Source organism: Plectropomus leopardus, chromosome 8 (assembly GCF_008729295.1).
Source record: "Plectropomus leopardus isolate mb chromosome 8, YSFRI_Pleo_2.0, whole genome shotgun sequence".
In the NCBI taxonomy this organism is placed as follows: domain Eukaryota; kingdom Metazoa; phylum Chordata; class Actinopteri; order Perciformes; family Serranidae; genus Plectropomus; species Plectropomus leopardus.
In genome coordinates this window covers 1,886,013-1,903,968 of record NC_056470.1, presented here as the reverse complement: position 1 = coordinate 1,903,968, position 17,956 = coordinate 1,886,013, and the positions used below count along the sequence as shown (strand labels likewise).

Here is a 17,956-nt window from a genome sequence, read left to right as displayed (position 1 = left end):
AACTGTCTCACAACATCATGATGTAACATGGCTGGACGGATGGACAGAGATGGCTGGAACTGGACAGTCAAATTTACATCACCGTAGATTATCCGCCTGTTGTTTCGGTGTGTGTGTGTGTGTGTGCGTGTGTGTGTGTGTGTGTGTTTGTATACCGCAGAAAGCATTGACAGAGCTGTGCTAAGAGAAATAGAATAGGTCGGAGTTGAACAGGATATGTGTGTGTGTGTGTGTGTGTGTGTGTGAAAGAGAGAGAGAGAAAGAGAAAGAGAGAGAGAGCAGATGTGGAGAGATCATAGCACACAGTAGTGACAGTAGCCTAAATGATTTACCAACACATAAAGAGTGACATTAATGATACCAAATGCATGCTTCAAAAACAGACAGACCAATACAATGTCACCACCCGCCTACTCCGACAGGTCAGGGTGGTGGCGATGATGATGAGCATTCAAGAAGACAGGGTTCTGTACAGGTAAGGATGTTCCCAGAGAGCCCTGCGTGCATCCTTAACAGAACTAGCAGGACAGACATGTTCTCTCACTGTGTTTGCATCTCTGTAAGACTCTACATCTAATCTTGGTTCAGGTGTCGCACATGGCAGTCTGTTGCATATTGTCTGCCTTTCTCTGGTGCTGGGACCAGTTGATAACTTGAGAGAAGTCAACAGAGGAGGGGAGGGGGGGGTGGGAGGTTGGGGGTCCAGATTTGCATTGCATTGCAGTCACGCTCTGAGGCAACATGAAGTCAGCGGTTCACCCACACCTAGTGCAACATGGGATACAGGAGGGCACTCTCACACCCATTCTGGAATGTGATGTTTGGAATGTTATGTTCCATGGAATGTTGAGGTGGAGTTCAGCAAGGTTGCGGTGGAATGTGATGTCACGGGCGCTGCGCTCGTCGTCACAAGGGGTGGCGTTCAAAATGTTTTCCTGTTTTTTTTTTTGTTGGGGTGTGTTCATGCAGTATGTTATGCCCTTAAACATAATATGTCTTAATGCAATATTTTACCATTTTGGGAAATGCACTTGTTTGCTTTCTCACTGAGAAGCGTAATAGGCCTAGCACTCTCCAGAGGAGGACTCAAGTCACATGACAAGGCCTGAGTCACAAATTTAAGGACTTTCTTGGTTTACGCTGATTAAAGACTCAACCTGACACTGACTTAGTATTTATGACTTGAGACTTTTCTTGAATTTTTATAATTAAATATATACAATTTTCTAAATTTTGAGTTTTTTTTTCTAAATTTAAAGTTCTTCTAGCTAACATTTGACCAAAAGTTAGTTTAAAATTTGATTTATGATTTGCTTGACTTGTTATCAAAAGTCACTGGATTTGCTTAAATCTCACTGCTTAAATCTTGAAGCTTCAGACTCGAGCTAGTCCAAAACTAATAAAATTTGGATTCATGAATTACGTTGTCAATAACACTAGTTAATGAGAACAGTGGTATGCAAGGTCTGCAGCTCAAAATTCAGTAACAGCACCACCAAAACATCCATCTTTGTCTGTCATTACAAAACCCTTAAAGAAAGGTATGAGAATGTGTCTTTTTAGCTAACTCATTAACTCATTAGCAGGTCAAACGTTAGTTAGAAAGCTAGCATTTGCTTGAAAACATGACTTGTGACTTGCTTGACCTGAGTAACGACTTGACTTCTCTTATAGCAGAGACTCAACTTGACTTGCTAGAATAGTAACGTGGGACTTGCTTGAGGCTTAAGCTAAAGACTTGAGACCTGCTTATGACTTGCAGGTGTGGCTTTCTCTGCCACTCACATATCTGTCCATTTGTTAAGCTAAAGCCAGTTAGCTTAACTTAGCATAAATACTGGAAATAGGGTAAACAGCTGCCCAAACTCTGTCCAAAACTAACACAACCCTTCGACCAGCACCTCTAAAATAGTAGCACCTGGGATATTATGTCTCGGGACAGCCTAGAGAAAATATTGTGTGAATTAAATTCAAGAAGTTTTAGTACTTCCAAAGGCCATTTAAGGATAAAACTGAATTCAGTACTTCTTAAGACTTTTTAAAAGACTTAAGACAGAGCTTTAGGGGTGCTGGTGAGCATAGATTTTACTTTTTACTTTTGAGAAAACTGGGGAATCTGTTTCCACTTTTTTTCCAGTCTTTATGCAAAACTAAACTAACATATCTAAGCTAAGCTAAGATAACCTGCTGTTGGCTGTAGTATATTTAGCATACAGACATAAAAATGGTATTGATCTTTTCGCGTAGCTCTCAGCAATAAAGCAAAATAAGCGTATTTTCCCAAATGTCAAACTGTTCCTTTAAGGTATCTCAATCAACTCATTGAATATCATGATGATGGGCAATGCACAGTTTTTGACACACGGACATTACACATAAACTCTCATTGGTCATACCTGATTGAGCGGGCTTTGGGCCTAAAGCTAAAGCTGAACACTGACATGAAACATGGGCCTGACAGCTTGAGTGGTTGGTCACTTTTCAACATCAAACAGTGAGGTTTCTTTTTCTCCTTCTCTGTAAAAATGACCAGATCAACTGTCCAACAGATCAAATGAAACAATCTCTTTGTCCACAAAACTCATGGGGAGGATACACGATGGAGACGACCCAATGGCACGTGAGCAGGAGCAGGTTTTGAAGTGAGTGCATGTTAGTCTTAAAGGGCCATCGCCTGTGCATTGTGTATTTGATGGCATTTAAAGGGTTAATGCTTCCAAAAAAAAAGCAGACACACATCAACAAAAGGCCGAGACAAGACGAAGTGAGCTAAGGAAAACGACAAAATGGCTTGAGGAACAGCAAGAGAGAAGATGAAGGAACATGTAACATAAATGAAGAGACCGGAAGAGGACCTCACCCACGGGCTCGCCCTGAGTCTTGTCCTTAAATATTACCAATACATCAGTTCACCAACATGGCAGGAGGCTGTAAATCAACTTTGTCCTGTATGGGGCTAATGTATGTAGACATGTATACACCAACATTAATGTGAAATCCCACACACTGTATCGTCTCATAGCAGGGTGGACAATATTACAGATAACAGGTCATGTGGACTTATGAGGCGGCATTCAAGGACCGGGCAGATTGGGCTGGAGAAAGAACAGTGATTAACATGACGAGTTTCTGTGCTGTCAATTCCCACACATTCAAATTATATATACATATACATATACTGTATATATATGTACTTCCCCCCATCCTTAAGTTATTTTTTGCAGCCATACTATTTACTATTAGGTTTAAATGAACAGTATCTTTGTTTGCAATTTCTATTTTTGTTGTTTTTGTTTTTTGTTTTTTTTTCAGAAGAGACAAGACAATACACATACACACATTGAAAGAGAGAGAGGAATGAAAGAAAAGGGAAAATGTGAAAATTTCAGAGAAAAGAAAAAACGTAAAAGAAAGAAATGAGCACCATTATGTTGAGAAGTACATAAATCGGAGGATGGAATTAAAGTCTAGTTTAAAGCTTTGACAAAGCGTTTTACTTATATTGCAAGCAAATTTTAAAGTGGCTGTATTTTCTAGATAAATAAATGATGGCGGTGGGGACTACGGTGCCATGGCAGGTAGGTAGTGGGTTATGACAACAACACTAATGATGAACACCAATAGAAACAGAGCGAGTCAGCCTCTGGCCCTGACATGGCTCTGCCTGCTGAAGCGTTGAAGGATGTGGTTTTTTTTTGTTTTTTTTTCTCGAATGTCCATCCTCCTCTCTGCCCAACCCACCATCGCTCAGGAAAAAACGCAGCGAGAGCAGACCTGTGCATGTGTGTGACAAGTGTGCGTGCAGTCAGGCGGGGTGGTTCTTCGTGGGAGGGCAACAGACGAGGGCGGTGGGTTCGAGGGTGAGACTGAGAGGGCTGGAGCAAGGGCAAAAGGAGGGAAAGTCGCAATGTTCTCAGGGAGTCGCGAGCAGAAGTCTCCAGCCATTGTCCACTCCCTCTGGTACCTCCCCCCGTCTTTCGCTCCCTCCTGTTAGCTTGTTGTAAGGGAGATTAAATGTAAATGTCATGTGTGAGTCCTCAGCCCTCTCCTATGCCCCCCCCCCCCACGCCCCACGTTCAGCTCAGTTATAAGGAGGTCTCCACGCAGTAGAGATGGGCCAGGTGAGGGGCAGAGGGTTTCACTGGCCTGTCCCTGCCATGATGGTTGTAGTGGTGTTGGTGGTGGTGATGGTGATGGGGGCTCGGGTTGCTGGGGGGAACTGCGTTGGTGCTGTTCTTGTTGCTGTGGGTGACTGTTGAACTGATGCTGCTGCTGCTGCTGCTGTTGTTGTTGTTGTTTCGGTTGCATGGGGTCACCGGGAGGCTGTACTGGCGGTAGGGGCGGGTGGGGCGGGAGCGGGTTGGGGGCTGGGGCTGGGTGGGAGGGGGCGGCGGCTTGCGGAGGGCCGGGTGCAGGTGCTGGTATCTGCTGAGCTCTGATTCGTCGTCCACGTCAGTGTCGTCGATCAGCGGGATGTTGTGGATGAGGTCGTTGATGAGGAACTCCGGATGGGCCATGAAGTTGTGGATGGAGTTGCGGGATTCCGGTTTCTCCCGGCCCTCGTACAGCGAACTACGGAATGCTTTCACCACTCGCATCTGCCGAGAGGAATTAAGACGGAGGAGAGACCACAAGAAAGAGAGGAGTGAAAGTTAGACTTAGTAAAGGGGGGGTGAAGAGACAGGGAACCCAGAAATAGACATACTTGTGTCCTCCAGCAGACAAACAGAGTGACAGAAAGACAGATGGAAACTCAGGGCCAGGTGGTTAGAGTCAGAATTTATACAACTTCTAATGTTGTTTCAGTTCAATTTTTATATAAAACGTTATACTAAAACTAAACTTAAAACTAAATACTGCTCTGGAAGCTGAAAATAATCTTATTAGATGGATTAGACCAAAACTTGCATTGCCTAAGCACAACAGTGTTTTGGAGCATTAGTAATAGGATTTTGACATCTAAGATATATGCTTATTTACCTTTTTCCACGAAAAGTTGATTAGATTATTGATTGCACTCTCATGTCTGTGTGCTTAATATGAAACTAAAACCATTAGTCAGTTAGCTTAGCTCAGGATAAAGATTGGAAACATGCTAACAGCTATCTTGGCTCTGTCCAAAAGTAAAAATATTCACCAACCAACACTCTGAAAGCTTACTATAAACCCCTTCCCACTGCACAAAAAAATCACTAACAACTGCTAACATCTGGTGTTTGTATGTAATAGGAAAGGTTACAATCAGCATCCACACTCAGATGAATGAACTGATGTCAAACATGAAGTTAAAAAAACTAAACAAAACTGAGCAGTGTACACAGCTCTGATCTACTGGCAATGGGGAAGGACTCCATTTTCTATTTTAAGCAGTGTTCCCATGTTTAAAAAACCTGCTTACAATTACTATTTCTTGGCTGGGAGTAATGTCTCTCTGAAGATGTAGTATCTTCTATCCGACAAGCTCTGTCAATTTCCTAAGTCAACCATCCAACATTCACATCCACTGTCTGCCGTTGGTCAGCTGTTCTGGCGTAAGGTAAGTAAGTAAGCAGTGTTTGAGCTCTCTTTTTTTGTCTTTTTTTTTTACAACTATTTCTGTCATTTTTTTTAGTTTGGTGTATGTTGTTACCTTCGCACAGAGCCATGCAAGCTGCTTTCAGTCTTTAAACAATAGCTAAGCTAACCAGCAAACATTTAACATCTGGTAAATCTAAATTCCAAAGAGGGAGAGTTATGAAACATACATAACATAACGAGTGTGCTTCTCACTATGAAGCCTTGTTTCCACAGTTTTTTGTTGTTTTTTTTTACGGATGGATAAAAATGCCAAACAAAATTAGTTTAGCTTGTCAAGGGTTTAACCAGTTTTGTAAAATGTGTGGTTAAAGGACACATGATCCTCTATGCATGCATTCTAGGCTATATGTTACACAGCTAGCATGCTACCAATGTCAGATAGCTAAATGGGCTTTTGGTTCCCTCATAAAAAGTCGATGGGATTTTTCCATTGGATTTTGGATCACCACAGAAAATAAGCTCTGTGGTATACAAACACTTATGATACTTACAAGTTCTATTCAGCAAGAAAATTGTCACAAAAACACCACTTACAGGATTTTTGAAGCCTAAATGTTATTTACAGAAGTGAAAAGAAACAAAACATAAACACTTTTCAGCTTATGTTAACCACAGACAAAAACCCATTCAAAAAAACCAATTGACTTTCAGACAAGGGATCCAGAGTTGCTGAAATGTAAACAGATTTCTGGGTTTCTGGGGTTCTCTACTAAGGCAAGATAAGTTAAATGAGGTTTAAGAATTTATCTGGTAATGGTTAAATACAATTTTCATACAGGGCAATGTCTTAGTTTGGTAAATTTGGTAAATTTGAAGGCAAGTATTCCCAATTTTATCTTACCACTGGACTATTTCACACTGAGATGCTGTCTGGATCAGTCCTCACTTTTCCACAAAGCTCATAAAATACAAAGTTTATTTCTCAAATTTTGCAGTAACATTACTGTACATATGGAACACAAATATCTCGACTAATTCAGTGTCAATAGAGTGTCCACCTGATCCTGTCCGTCTCCAACAGACAAAAAATTAAAATAAAAAATCCAAATGAGTTGGCTAATGACACATTTTTGTCAGTTCTCACACACACCAATCAAACCTCACAAGATGAGAGCATTCAGTAGCCACCATCAACAAAGACCAAAGAAGCTGCAGGCGCTTCACATCATACACGTGGCGTGTGTGTGTGTGTTTCAGGGGGGTGGTACAGTATGTGTGGAGAAAACACTCACACTTTAACACATGCATGCACACACAGATGAGGGTGGTTGTTAGGCACAGATGGAGAAGAAGCAGGAATGGTGAGTGCGTTAGTCTAATGTACAATAAAATAAAAAAATGTCAAGAACCTATAGCAGTGACCACACACACACACACACACACACACACACACACAGACAGACACACGGACACACACACACACACACACACACACACACACACACGGACACACACACACACGGACACACACACAAACATGCATGCAGCAGCAGTGTAACCGAGTGAACCAACAGTTCAGTTGTTTCCACATCGTGCGACTTGTAGGCTGATGTCTGCATGCATCGCATAGCTGTCAATCATGGGTGCTGTTTGTCAAAGAGAGCTGGTTTATACACGCAAACACATCGACAGCTGGACAGCTCATCTGTCAGCATCTCTGTGCACACACACACACACATGCATATGTGCAAAAAGCACTGCGGCCATGCAGCAGTTAGGGACAGAGGAGAGCAGAGTGATTAATGATGATGATGCTGATGAGGAAGTTGCCGCAGGATAGAAAATAACAAGTCTTGCAAAACAGAAAGGTGACATAACAAAGAATCAGCAGGTTAGAACAGTATGTGATTGGTTAGATTACTTGAAACAGAAGGTGATTGGTTCAAAGGCCGGAGCAAAGCTCGGGCGTCAGCCCTGTCGCAAATAGAGAGGCAGCCAGGTCATGCTGAATCAGATCTTTGTCACTTACGCTCTCTTTCTGTGTCTCTCTCACACACACACACGCAGAGTGAGGTCTATGAGTGTACTTGAAGGTGCATTATGCAGTGTATGGTGTATGCGTGCGTAAACACATTCCTTTGCCATGGCAGTTGGTCCATGCACCCTTCCCCCAAGCCCAAACAGAGGAAAAGAAGCAGCATGAGCTCAAAAGAAACAGAGACAGTTCAATGCAAATACAGTGACAGGCACAGGCAGGCCGAGCCCTACATAGAGACAGTTTGGCCACATGAGGTCAACAGAGAAGACGCTTTATGTCGACTGCAACACCGACTGGAGTCCAAACTGTGATTATGAGAGGTGGATGGTCAGGCAGCTGAATGGAGATCAGTGCTGCAGTTGGCCAAACTAGGAGGAGTCTCTATATATGACTCTGCCATATATGATAGACTGACAGACAGACAGACAGACGTACAGACAGACAGACAGACGGTCAAGCAGTAGGTTCAGTGCTTATCTGTTTTTCCAAAGAGCCTGTCAGACAGTAGAAAAACACCTCATGCAGACTGAGAAGGTTTCAGAATGTTACTTTCTCACTTCGTCAGCGCTCGGTTTGTTTTCATTTTTGTCTCCGTGGACAGAGTAAACTTTCGAGTATATAACGTCCCCAGTGTGACCAGAGCGGCCTGGAAGTCAGGGCACTGCTGTGTTACTTATGTTTCTCACCCACTTTCTTTCTCTCTCTCCCTCTCTCCCTGTCGGCTCTTTCAGCAGTGCTTGATGGAAAAACAATGATGGTTAAAGTACGAGGAGGAAAATAGGCGCTGGAAGGTAGAGAGGCTGCTGTGTGCAAAAAAATCGCTTATGGGAAGAAACTGCAACATAAATACAGGGAGAAGCTGTGAGGTAGATGGCTGGTTAATGGCTGCCATTTCCCAACTCTGAGCAGCACTCACCCTCTGATGTGATGACTGAGCTCTAATCCATAGCAACCCCTCAGCAACGGCTTCCTCAATTCAGTGCTGATTCTCATCATGTCTCCTGCTCATATCCCATGTATAGAGGGAAAAAATTAAAGCAGAGTCTGAAATATGACAGAACTTTAGCAAAGAATTGAGGAGCTGAGGATGGATTCGAGATTGGCCTAAACATCCCAATTCCCCTTTAAGTGTCCTGACCAATGCAAACTTTTGTATTCTAATCTGAAATGAAAACAAACTGGATCCATAGATCGCTTCGAAAGATCCAGATGGATCACTACGGTCCAGCACAGCTCAGGTGGATGAAAGCATGAAAACATCATCTCCGCATATCTTTGATATCTCTCTTTAATATGTAAGGTTTTGTGTTTCTTTCAGATATCCCTGGACTCCTGTTTTACCCACTGATGATACATTTGACTGTAAAAGTCAGGGAGGTGATGGTGTCGACGTCAGAACTTACGCACATCATACTGCAACGGGGCACAGTGCCAAGTCTGAGGGCTGGGCTTTGCAAAGAACTCTGGGTAGTGGAGTAAAGTAATGACCTTGAGGCAGAAGGAGAGGTCAGTCTCCCTTAATAACACACAGGCAGTCATTTGCAGTGTGTTTGTTTCTTGGGGACCCCCATATCAAACTGTTTCATCAGGCTTTAGGCAATCTTTGGAAGGAACTAAACAGACAAGGCTCATGATATTCTGTATTTGTGGTATTGTCTCTAAATCCCACATAAAAGGCTAAAGCTAACAATCTTTTTGTTCTTTCTGACTTCTCTACCCTGTCTGTCAGTATCTTTACATGCACAGTTAAGTGGATCTACAGTTATAGTTCCATTAGGCCATTTAATTTGACTACTGTCCTTGTCCCAGTATACAAGCACTGGGGGAGAATCGATTTATTGACGTACAGACATCAGACACCATGGTAGGTGGCGATATGCCCCCTTTCAGCTAGCTGCTATTAGACCTTCTTCCAGGTGAACCATTACGTCAAATATCAAACAAATTAGCAAAAGGTAAATGGGTTGCATTGTAGGATGGTGACAACATAAAAACCTTCTCTGTGCCATACATGCCATTCATGTGCCTTTCAATTATCAAATTATAGTTTCGTTTTCCTCCCTCCTTTTTCTTCATTTGTTTTTCATAGTTTTCTTCTATAAATTTATGCTGTTCGACTTCCGGGTCGAAGCCGAGACTGCAGTTTTTAGCAAATGTTACTCAAATTGGAAGAAACTGTGCATTTGCTTCAGTTACAGCTTTGCTTGACTAGTGAGTTACTTAGGCTGTAGGACAATGTATGTGTTATGTGTTCAAAGTTATGAAGGAACTTCAGGTCACCTTCTGCAATGGTGTAGCTCATTGATGGGATTTTAGCCAAGCTAGCAGCATGGCTCTATGGGTGTTAGTGTTGGTCCACTTCTTTGGACCAAATGTCTCCACCTTACGGGATGGATTGCCATTATATTATTATAAATTATATTTTTATAACCTTGGAGATTTTTGTAACTTTTTATCTAATGAGCAACAGTTAGCATGCTAATGCGTTAAACTCAGATGATGAATATAGTAAATATTAACCCTACTACATATTAGCATGTTAGCATTGTCATTGTGAGCACGTCAGCATGCTGACATTAGCCTGTACCTCAAGGACCCTGATAGACCAAGCCAATTTGGTCAATGTCGGGTCATCGGTGAGAGCCTGTTGCCCTTGTTTTTTGCAGTGTATCCTATACAGTTGGCACTAGTTGGTCCTTTGTTGACTGTTTTTTGGCTGATTCAGCAATTTGAATTGGCAGCAAAGCCTGTTGGTGAATGAAATCACTCTGATTGGCAGCTCAGCTCAAGCTAAAGTCAAGATGGCTAAAGTCAAGATGGCTAGTGTCAAGATGGCTTGAGATCGAAATAAACTTGTTATATTAGGTAAGATTATGTCTAATAGCCATTGGGCTCATTAGCAGAAATGGTATGTACTTGTAGTTATCTTTTGTTCTTTCAACATCAGATTGCGCTGTTAATGTACTAAGTGGCTAAATTAGCAGCTTGAATCTCTCTAGATTCCCTTTTTTGAATGAAGAATACGGACTACCGCCACCTGCTGGTATGGGGGGCAATTTCCTCTAACTCGGGTGCACGTGCTTGTTGGCTTAAGTTAAATTTAAGTGCAACTTTTTGGCCTTCTTTGCCACCAGTGCTTTGATGTTGGTTTGGTGTGTCTGGGTGTCAAAGTACTAGTGTATCTGCATACAGCTTCATATAGCAGCTAGCATGGCTGGAAACTCTCAGTCTTGTCAATAGCTTTTAGACAACATGTAGCTCTCCGACACAGAGGAACAAGATATATCAGGGTTTGGATACACACACAAAACAGTACTTGTTAGCAGGACCAATGCTGCCAACTGAATAAACGCCATCCTGAAAGCTCAAAGCAAATGGGAACAATTTTTCCATTTTATTTGACGTTGGGCTGCCTCTACACAACATTCAGAGACGCAGACCTGAGTCCGAGTAAATTTTAAGTTGATGCTTGCTCCTTCACATTCCCTCCTTGTCAGTCCATTTGGTTTCAGGAACTGAAGCACAAGAGGATGACTTCAAAATACAAGTATGTGTCATACTACTGTTGAATGAAAAATTTGGACACAAAAAGCTCTTCGAGTTATGGGAAAAGAATTGAAAAAGCAAGCAATGAGCTAGCGGTGGTGAGACTTCGACTGCTTCCACACTCTTATTAGCCATCTTTGCTATCAGGCAGCCAAAGTTGCACCAATGTCCAGCCCTGAATGATAACATCATACAGTTTATTACATATAATTATGATGTTGTAAAGTGAATTATGTGTTTCCAAAGTAGTTTACCAAAGCCCAGGTAACTTCTAGTGTCTGTGCACGATGATCACAACAACGAGGTGTGAGCAGCGCCTCTCTGTATCTACACCTACAGGTGATGGAGCAGCGTGGGGAGGAGGGCAGCGTGGAATGGGAGTAGGGAAGGATGGACCAAAGGGAGCAAGGAAGGTAAGGAGAAGCAACTGAGAAAGACCGATGGAGACAATCAAAATGAAGAGACAGCGCAAGCACACACATGCACGCTCACACGCAGGCACACACAAGCACACACTTGCACACTGATAGAAACACAGAAGTCAGACTGCGGCTCTCGGATAGGTCAGCAAATGCACACACATAAACACACTTGCAAACAGACGCATGCGGAACTGACACACAAAAAAAATCAAGAGAAAACATGAGGGGTGGACGCTACTCTAGTAAGGAGATGGGAGGATGAGAAAAAGGGATGAGGTCGAGGACAAAGTAAGGTACAAAAAGGAAAGAAAAAAATGAAGAGAAACCTACTAAAGGAATCTTATCAGTATGCTACACAAGAGCCTGTATTTAGATCTGTTACAATCTAAATACCTCTACAAAAGAACAACTCTACCAATACAACTTCACAGAATATTTCTGCAAACAGGGAACCTGCAATATCTCGTAAATATAGAAGAAAAAGGAGAGAACTGTGATGGAGAGAGAGAGAGGGAAAAAACAGACTGCACAGAGAGAAAAATCAGGACTTTTTGGAGACATCAAGGGAGTCAAACTTGTGGCGTTGGAGCTGAAAATACTGTTACAGAAACAACCAGTTGACAACAATTGCAGCACCGGACATAAGTGAGAGGAGCAAAAGAAGGAGAGAGAAAGCAGCAGTGATAGAGCAAGAGGGAACTTGTTTTTGTATTGGAAACAGCAGTGTGTTATGGGGCTTTTATACTCGAAGGTTTACAGTTTAGAGAATTGCAGAAGCCATATGAAAACCATTTGGTAATGAGTATGAATTCTATGGCAGTGAAATCCAATCGTAGTCACAGAATTGTTACAGCAACACTATGTTCTCTTGGTTTTTAGAGCAAAGAAATGACACCACTCCTTTTCGTTAGCCATATTCACAGCAGGGGTCAACCACAGTAACCACGCTTGACCTCATTCACAAACAGGAAATAACACGAGGTGCAGGAGGAGCAGCCATTTGATCTCTGGACTTTAGGATGCATCTTTGCCTTGTCAGAGTAAATCAAACTGTTTTTTAAATCTCCTCTTTTCATTCACTTTCATTCTTTGCTCCATTTCTGTCAGGACGCCTCAGACAGAGAGCGAACAGCAAGCCGCCTCCTGCACCGACCAACACTCAACAACAAAACAGACTCTGGGCTGGGACCGGGACTGGATTTGGGCCAGACCAGATCAGACCAGAACTACACAGCTGGTCAGGACTGGGTGCTGTTTGAAAGGGAGAATAAGAGAAAAGAATAGAGGAGAACATTGCATACACACGAGCAGCGAGCGAGCCGGAGGGGACACAACCATAGAGAGTAAAAATACTGCAGTCCACGTGCCGTGCAGCAGTGTGTGTGTTTGTGTCTGCAAATGAGTGTGAGGGAGAGAGAAAGTGACTGTGAGTATGTGAGTGTGTGTGCAACTATATGTGTGTGTGTGTGCGTGTGTGTGTAGTATCTGTGTGTATGTGTGTATGTGTGTACATGCGTTCGGCGGACTCACTCCCGGGGGCTGGGCTGGTATTGGCTGTTGCAGTGGAGAGAGCTACGTGAGAGGGGGTAGAGATAGTGTTTACGTCGTGGAGCTGACTGAGCACGGAGGAGCGCCGTCTCACCGCTCCCTGAAACGAACCGCTTCGCTTGAACGTGCTCACTACCTCCATCTGCAGGACAGAGACAAAACAGCAGCACTCAGTGAGGACAGGAGAGGCCAGTCTGAGCGTGGGTGGATGTGTGGTCCCTCGGAAGGAATACTCCACCCACAAAATGATCATTTGTGTATCAATTATTCACCCAGTGTTAACCTTGGGTTTGTGAAGCAAACTTTGTTTTTCTTGCATGCCTCCACAGTGCATGGACAATCCAAAATGGAGAAAATTCTTGATGTATTGAAGTAAAAGTGGTCTTTACGGCAGTAAAAGCATATCAAAAAATCCATTTACAAATTTGCACACAACTTGTCCAGTATAATCCAGGTTTTGTTTATCCAGTTGTATGCTCAGTGCTTCCGAAACACGTTTTATTAGCTAAAACCTTACTAATTAAAGCACCTCTCCACCAACATTCTAGAGCACAGATGAGTAACATGCCTGTGCAACCACATGACTGTGCATGACTTTACTTTTTCTTTTTGGGTAACATCTTATTTAATGGTAGAGATGCACATAGCAAAGTGCTTCAGTCTCTCTCTCTCTCTCTCTCTCTCTCTCTCTCTCTCTCTCTCTTCGTCTTAACTGTTTATCATAGCACTAATGCTGCAGGAGTGTGAGCTCCATGCTGGGAACATTGAGAGTCCACCCGCACAGTGACAGGGCTAACTGTTTGCATCACATGGTTTAAGTAACCAAACGGGTTTAACACTAGAGTTTAGCCCTTTTGGTGTGATATTGTTGGGACCTTTAAAGGCTTGGCATCGGATATTAGCCACTGTTAGCTTGTGCTAACCGCGCAGACAACAAACTGTTCTGTGTTTTACCAGCAACAAAAAGTTTGCTGATTTGTATCCAAAGAGAGGATAAGCTTAAAGCAAAAACTGTTCAATGCTGCCTCCTTTTACTCCAAGAATTGTTCTCCATTTTTAGATTCTCCGCTCACTGTGAAGGCATGCGAAACAAACAAAATTATCTTTATGAATTTAAGGTAACACTTTCATTTTGTGAGTAGAGTATTCCTTTAAAGTATCTCCTGTCACTGCAGAAATGATAGAAAAATCATTCAAATTTCCTTTGATGACAAATCAAAGCTGCTCTCTGAATGTTACTGACAAAAAGGAATTATTAACGATGACTGCAGATGTATACAAGGTTGTGTGTGTGCGTGCGTGTGTTTGCTTGTGTCGCTGTTGTCTGTACACTCAGACCAAGTCCTCTTAATGAAAAACGAACCACTTTACACAAAGGCACTTAAGCAGAGACTCTTGCCTGGATCTCTAACACTGCTTAGCAGGCTGTTAGCAGATTGTTGCTCTTGTTGATGCTGTTTTGCTGCCTTAATGTACATTCTCACACAAAGCAGTGCAAGAATCAATCAGTTAAAGTAATCAAGCAAGCAAGTCAACGGCCTGTCTACTTAGCATCGCCCTGTACACAATGTGTAAACACTCGCGCACACAATCACCACATTTATCCTCTCTCCTGGCAATAATGAGTGTCTAAAATACCACTTCCAAGTTAGATAAAGCCATTTCACAGGGTTTGAGCTGAACAGAAAAGTTAGCTGTGTGGGAGAGAATAAGACTGGAATCATTATGTTTGGCACAAGTCAGAAGAACAGCACAGACAGGAGGATATAAAGACTGACTTTTTGAAGGGTAAGAACATCAGATACAAAGTTTAAGCTTAACTAAAATAATACATCTGCCATAGAAGAGTCATGAATGCAGTTGATGGACTTTCTTTGCAAAAGTCTCCTATGTTAGAGTGTAAAGGCCATGATACTGGCAGTTTATTTATTTGGCAGTGTTACTACACAAGACAAAAAACAATACCCACCACCCCCTAAAGTCCAAACATTAGGCATTTATATACATATCTCTACGTTCTTTTTGATACATACTTTTGTCTTTCATGTATCCTGTTTTCATCCCCATTTATCTGTAGTTCACCTTAAACAAACTGCTTGTGTGTCATGACCAGGTGGAGCTTCTGGTTGAGCAGTTGTATTGTCTGGATATCTCTGTGTCTAGCTGTGAAAGAAGTTCGGTTAAGGCTTGTTTTGGTAGTCCGGTCCAACAGTACCTGAGTCTGGATGCGGTTGAGGCCTCTAAACCATAGGATCTGTCCACGGCGCAGCTCTCTCTCGGCACAGTCGATCTCCTCCTCGTCCTCTGCCAGCTCCTCCCCTTCCTCCTCCCCAGGCTCCAGGCCCAGCCCCGCCTCCTTCAGGCATGGCAGCCGCTCTGTTGGCACGGTGGCAATCACCTGGACACACGGTTTGATCAAATGTAATTTGACCAGAAAGTGCTAGCATGACAGCTCCAAGCTTCTCTAACCATTATACACAGATGTCGGATCAGATAATATCAGATTATTTCTACGGAAATAAGCGCATAGAATAGAAAAGATCAGAGATGTTAAACAGTGTTAATTTCGGTGACGAAAACTATGACAAAATTTTTTTGTCAACGACCCTTTTTTCCACGTCCAAAATGACATGATGTCGAGCTAAAAAATAGAAACCTAGGACAGAATCTAAGTTTCATTTTTGTTGACGAGAGAGGACGAGACAAAAATGTTAGCAGTGGACAATTGGACATTCATGAGAGGATAGGAGAGGATAACAGAGCGGCCAACAACGGCTATGTGTGCCATTAACTAGTCGTTGAGAGTTGAGATCAATACGGCAGAGTTTACAGTGAACCTGGGTACAAATCCCAGTAATCTCAAATTAGTTATTCATGGTGTTTGAGACCATAAATAGAAAGATTAAGAACTTTTAAATTACATTTTAGATCTGTAATTCAAAATGATCTCTAAATTCATTTTTCGCACAGCCTGACACCTTGATTCTAATTCCAGGGCCCTTAATAAACCTAATTGGATTAGTTTAGATAGACAGAAACACCATGACTAAACTGTCATGATTTTTTGTCGACTTAAACATTTAGAGTTTTCGTCAACTTAAACAATGAAGGATAAAAATGACTAAAACGTGACAGAAACTAATAAGCATTTTCATCTCAGGACTAAAACTAAACCTAAAATCGCTGCCAAAATTCACACTGGTGTTAACAAAGTCAGTGTTGAAATGTTTTCCTAGCGTCACCTCAGAGAAAACTCTAGGTAAAGGCGGCCTGTCAGCCTACACATGCTCAGTATGGTTTGACTCAGCAGGCTGAAGTGCTGCTTACCTGCCCCCAGAGGAGCTCTCCAACTCCCACGAACAGACACCAGAGCCACTGCTCCACATTGAGAGGGGCACAGCTGAAGGGCTGCCCTCCCCACTGCACAATCACGATCTGCAGCAGAAACACAGGGATAGACATCATTACCATCAGACACACAAACACAATGCTCAGGAAGAAACCTACAGAGCCTGGAGTGGCCATAGAGAAAGAGAGAAAAATATCTGGCTACATTTAATTCCTGCTCATAAGATAAGTGTATATATCAAAGTCCAACCAGCACAGCAAGTCCAACTGAGTCTTGTCCATAGACTGTATATAAGGATGGAAAACATGACAGCTCCCCTTAAGTGTAACATTTTAATCGGCTTGCCCCCTGGTGTCTGTCTGCAGTATAGGTCATAAAGCCCGCCCCTCCATGTTAGTGAATGGGACATTGGCCAAACTAAAAACTCAAAGCACACATGAAATAAATTTCTCCCAAAGGTGGTTTCTGTAACTGAAGGTAGTTCTCATCACCGTGATGTTTGTTCAAGTATATTTCAGGATATATTAAGTTTAAATTAGTTATTCAATTCTACAAAAAGGGTATTTTCCCATTTCACATTCAATAGGGCTGCTCGCAATTGGTCGGATGGGTGTTTTGGCGGGAACTCCCACAACCACCAATATCACTACTGCACTCAGTCCGTCTTGCAATGGCATCAACATCGCAATGTGGCAACGCTTGTATCCGTGATATTTTAACCTCACTCTAGCATAGCATGGATCAGTGGGGGCGTGTCATCCATCTTTATATACAGTCTATGGTCTGGGCTAAGACAGTGCTCCAGGGATGACATTTTTCTAAAGACTGACACTGAAGTTAACGTCTCACTGGTTCCCTCATCAAAAAGTCAATGGGATTTTTTCCATTGGATTATGGCAAAAAATAAACTCTGTGGGACTCAAACATTTATGATAACTTCGTGTTTTGTTCAGCAGGATCTGCAACTGATTGCCTTTTCCCCATGTTTTTTTTAAGAAATCAAACCAATGTGCTCACATGTCAGAGGTTTAAATGCTCATGAAAGGCATCAAAATGCAGCACAAGAAAACTGTTGTCGATCTAGCTTTCAAAGGGTTGAATCAAACTGAGGGGGAAAATGATATATCAAGCACACAAATGAATAAATCCTGGCCGTGATTTCTTTTTTTCCCCTTCTTCTTAAAAGCCACTACAGGGTTTGATAGAAACCAGAACTGTAAAAATACAATAACACGAGGATGTGTCAGAAGTCAACACCTCCAAGCAAGAAAATACAAGGTGGAGTTATGACTGTGATTGCTGCTGCATCTAATAAACATCAAAACAAGCTGTGTAATAACAAATGCAGACTTTTTGTGTTTGCATATTGTATGTATTTAATTATTCATGAGGTGTATATTACCTTTAATGGCTATTAAGATCATAAACCATCCTTTCACAATTTCACTTGGCTAACATCAGGCCATGGAAGGTTGTCTGTGTGTATATATAGTAAATATACAAGGAACAATAGAGGAGAACATTATGTTTGTATAA

General features: G+C 42.3%; 1 protein-coding gene across 1 annotated transcript in view; it reads right to left on the bottom strand.

The window, feature by feature from the left end:
• Positions 1-3,426: 3,426 nt before the first annotated feature.
• The window catches only part of atp2b3b (ATPase plasma membrane Ca2+ transporting 3b), a 72,757-nt gene continuing 58,227 nt past the window's right edge, over positions 3,427-17,956 (bottom strand). Inside the window, 3 exon segments of the mRNA XM_042491530.1 lie at positions 3,427-4,598; positions 15,287-15,469; positions 16,399-16,506. Of these exon segments, the coding sequence (XP_042347464.1) occupies positions 4,086-4,598; positions 15,287-15,469; positions 16,399-16,506 (804 nt within the window). The 3' untranslated portion in view covers positions 3,427-4,085.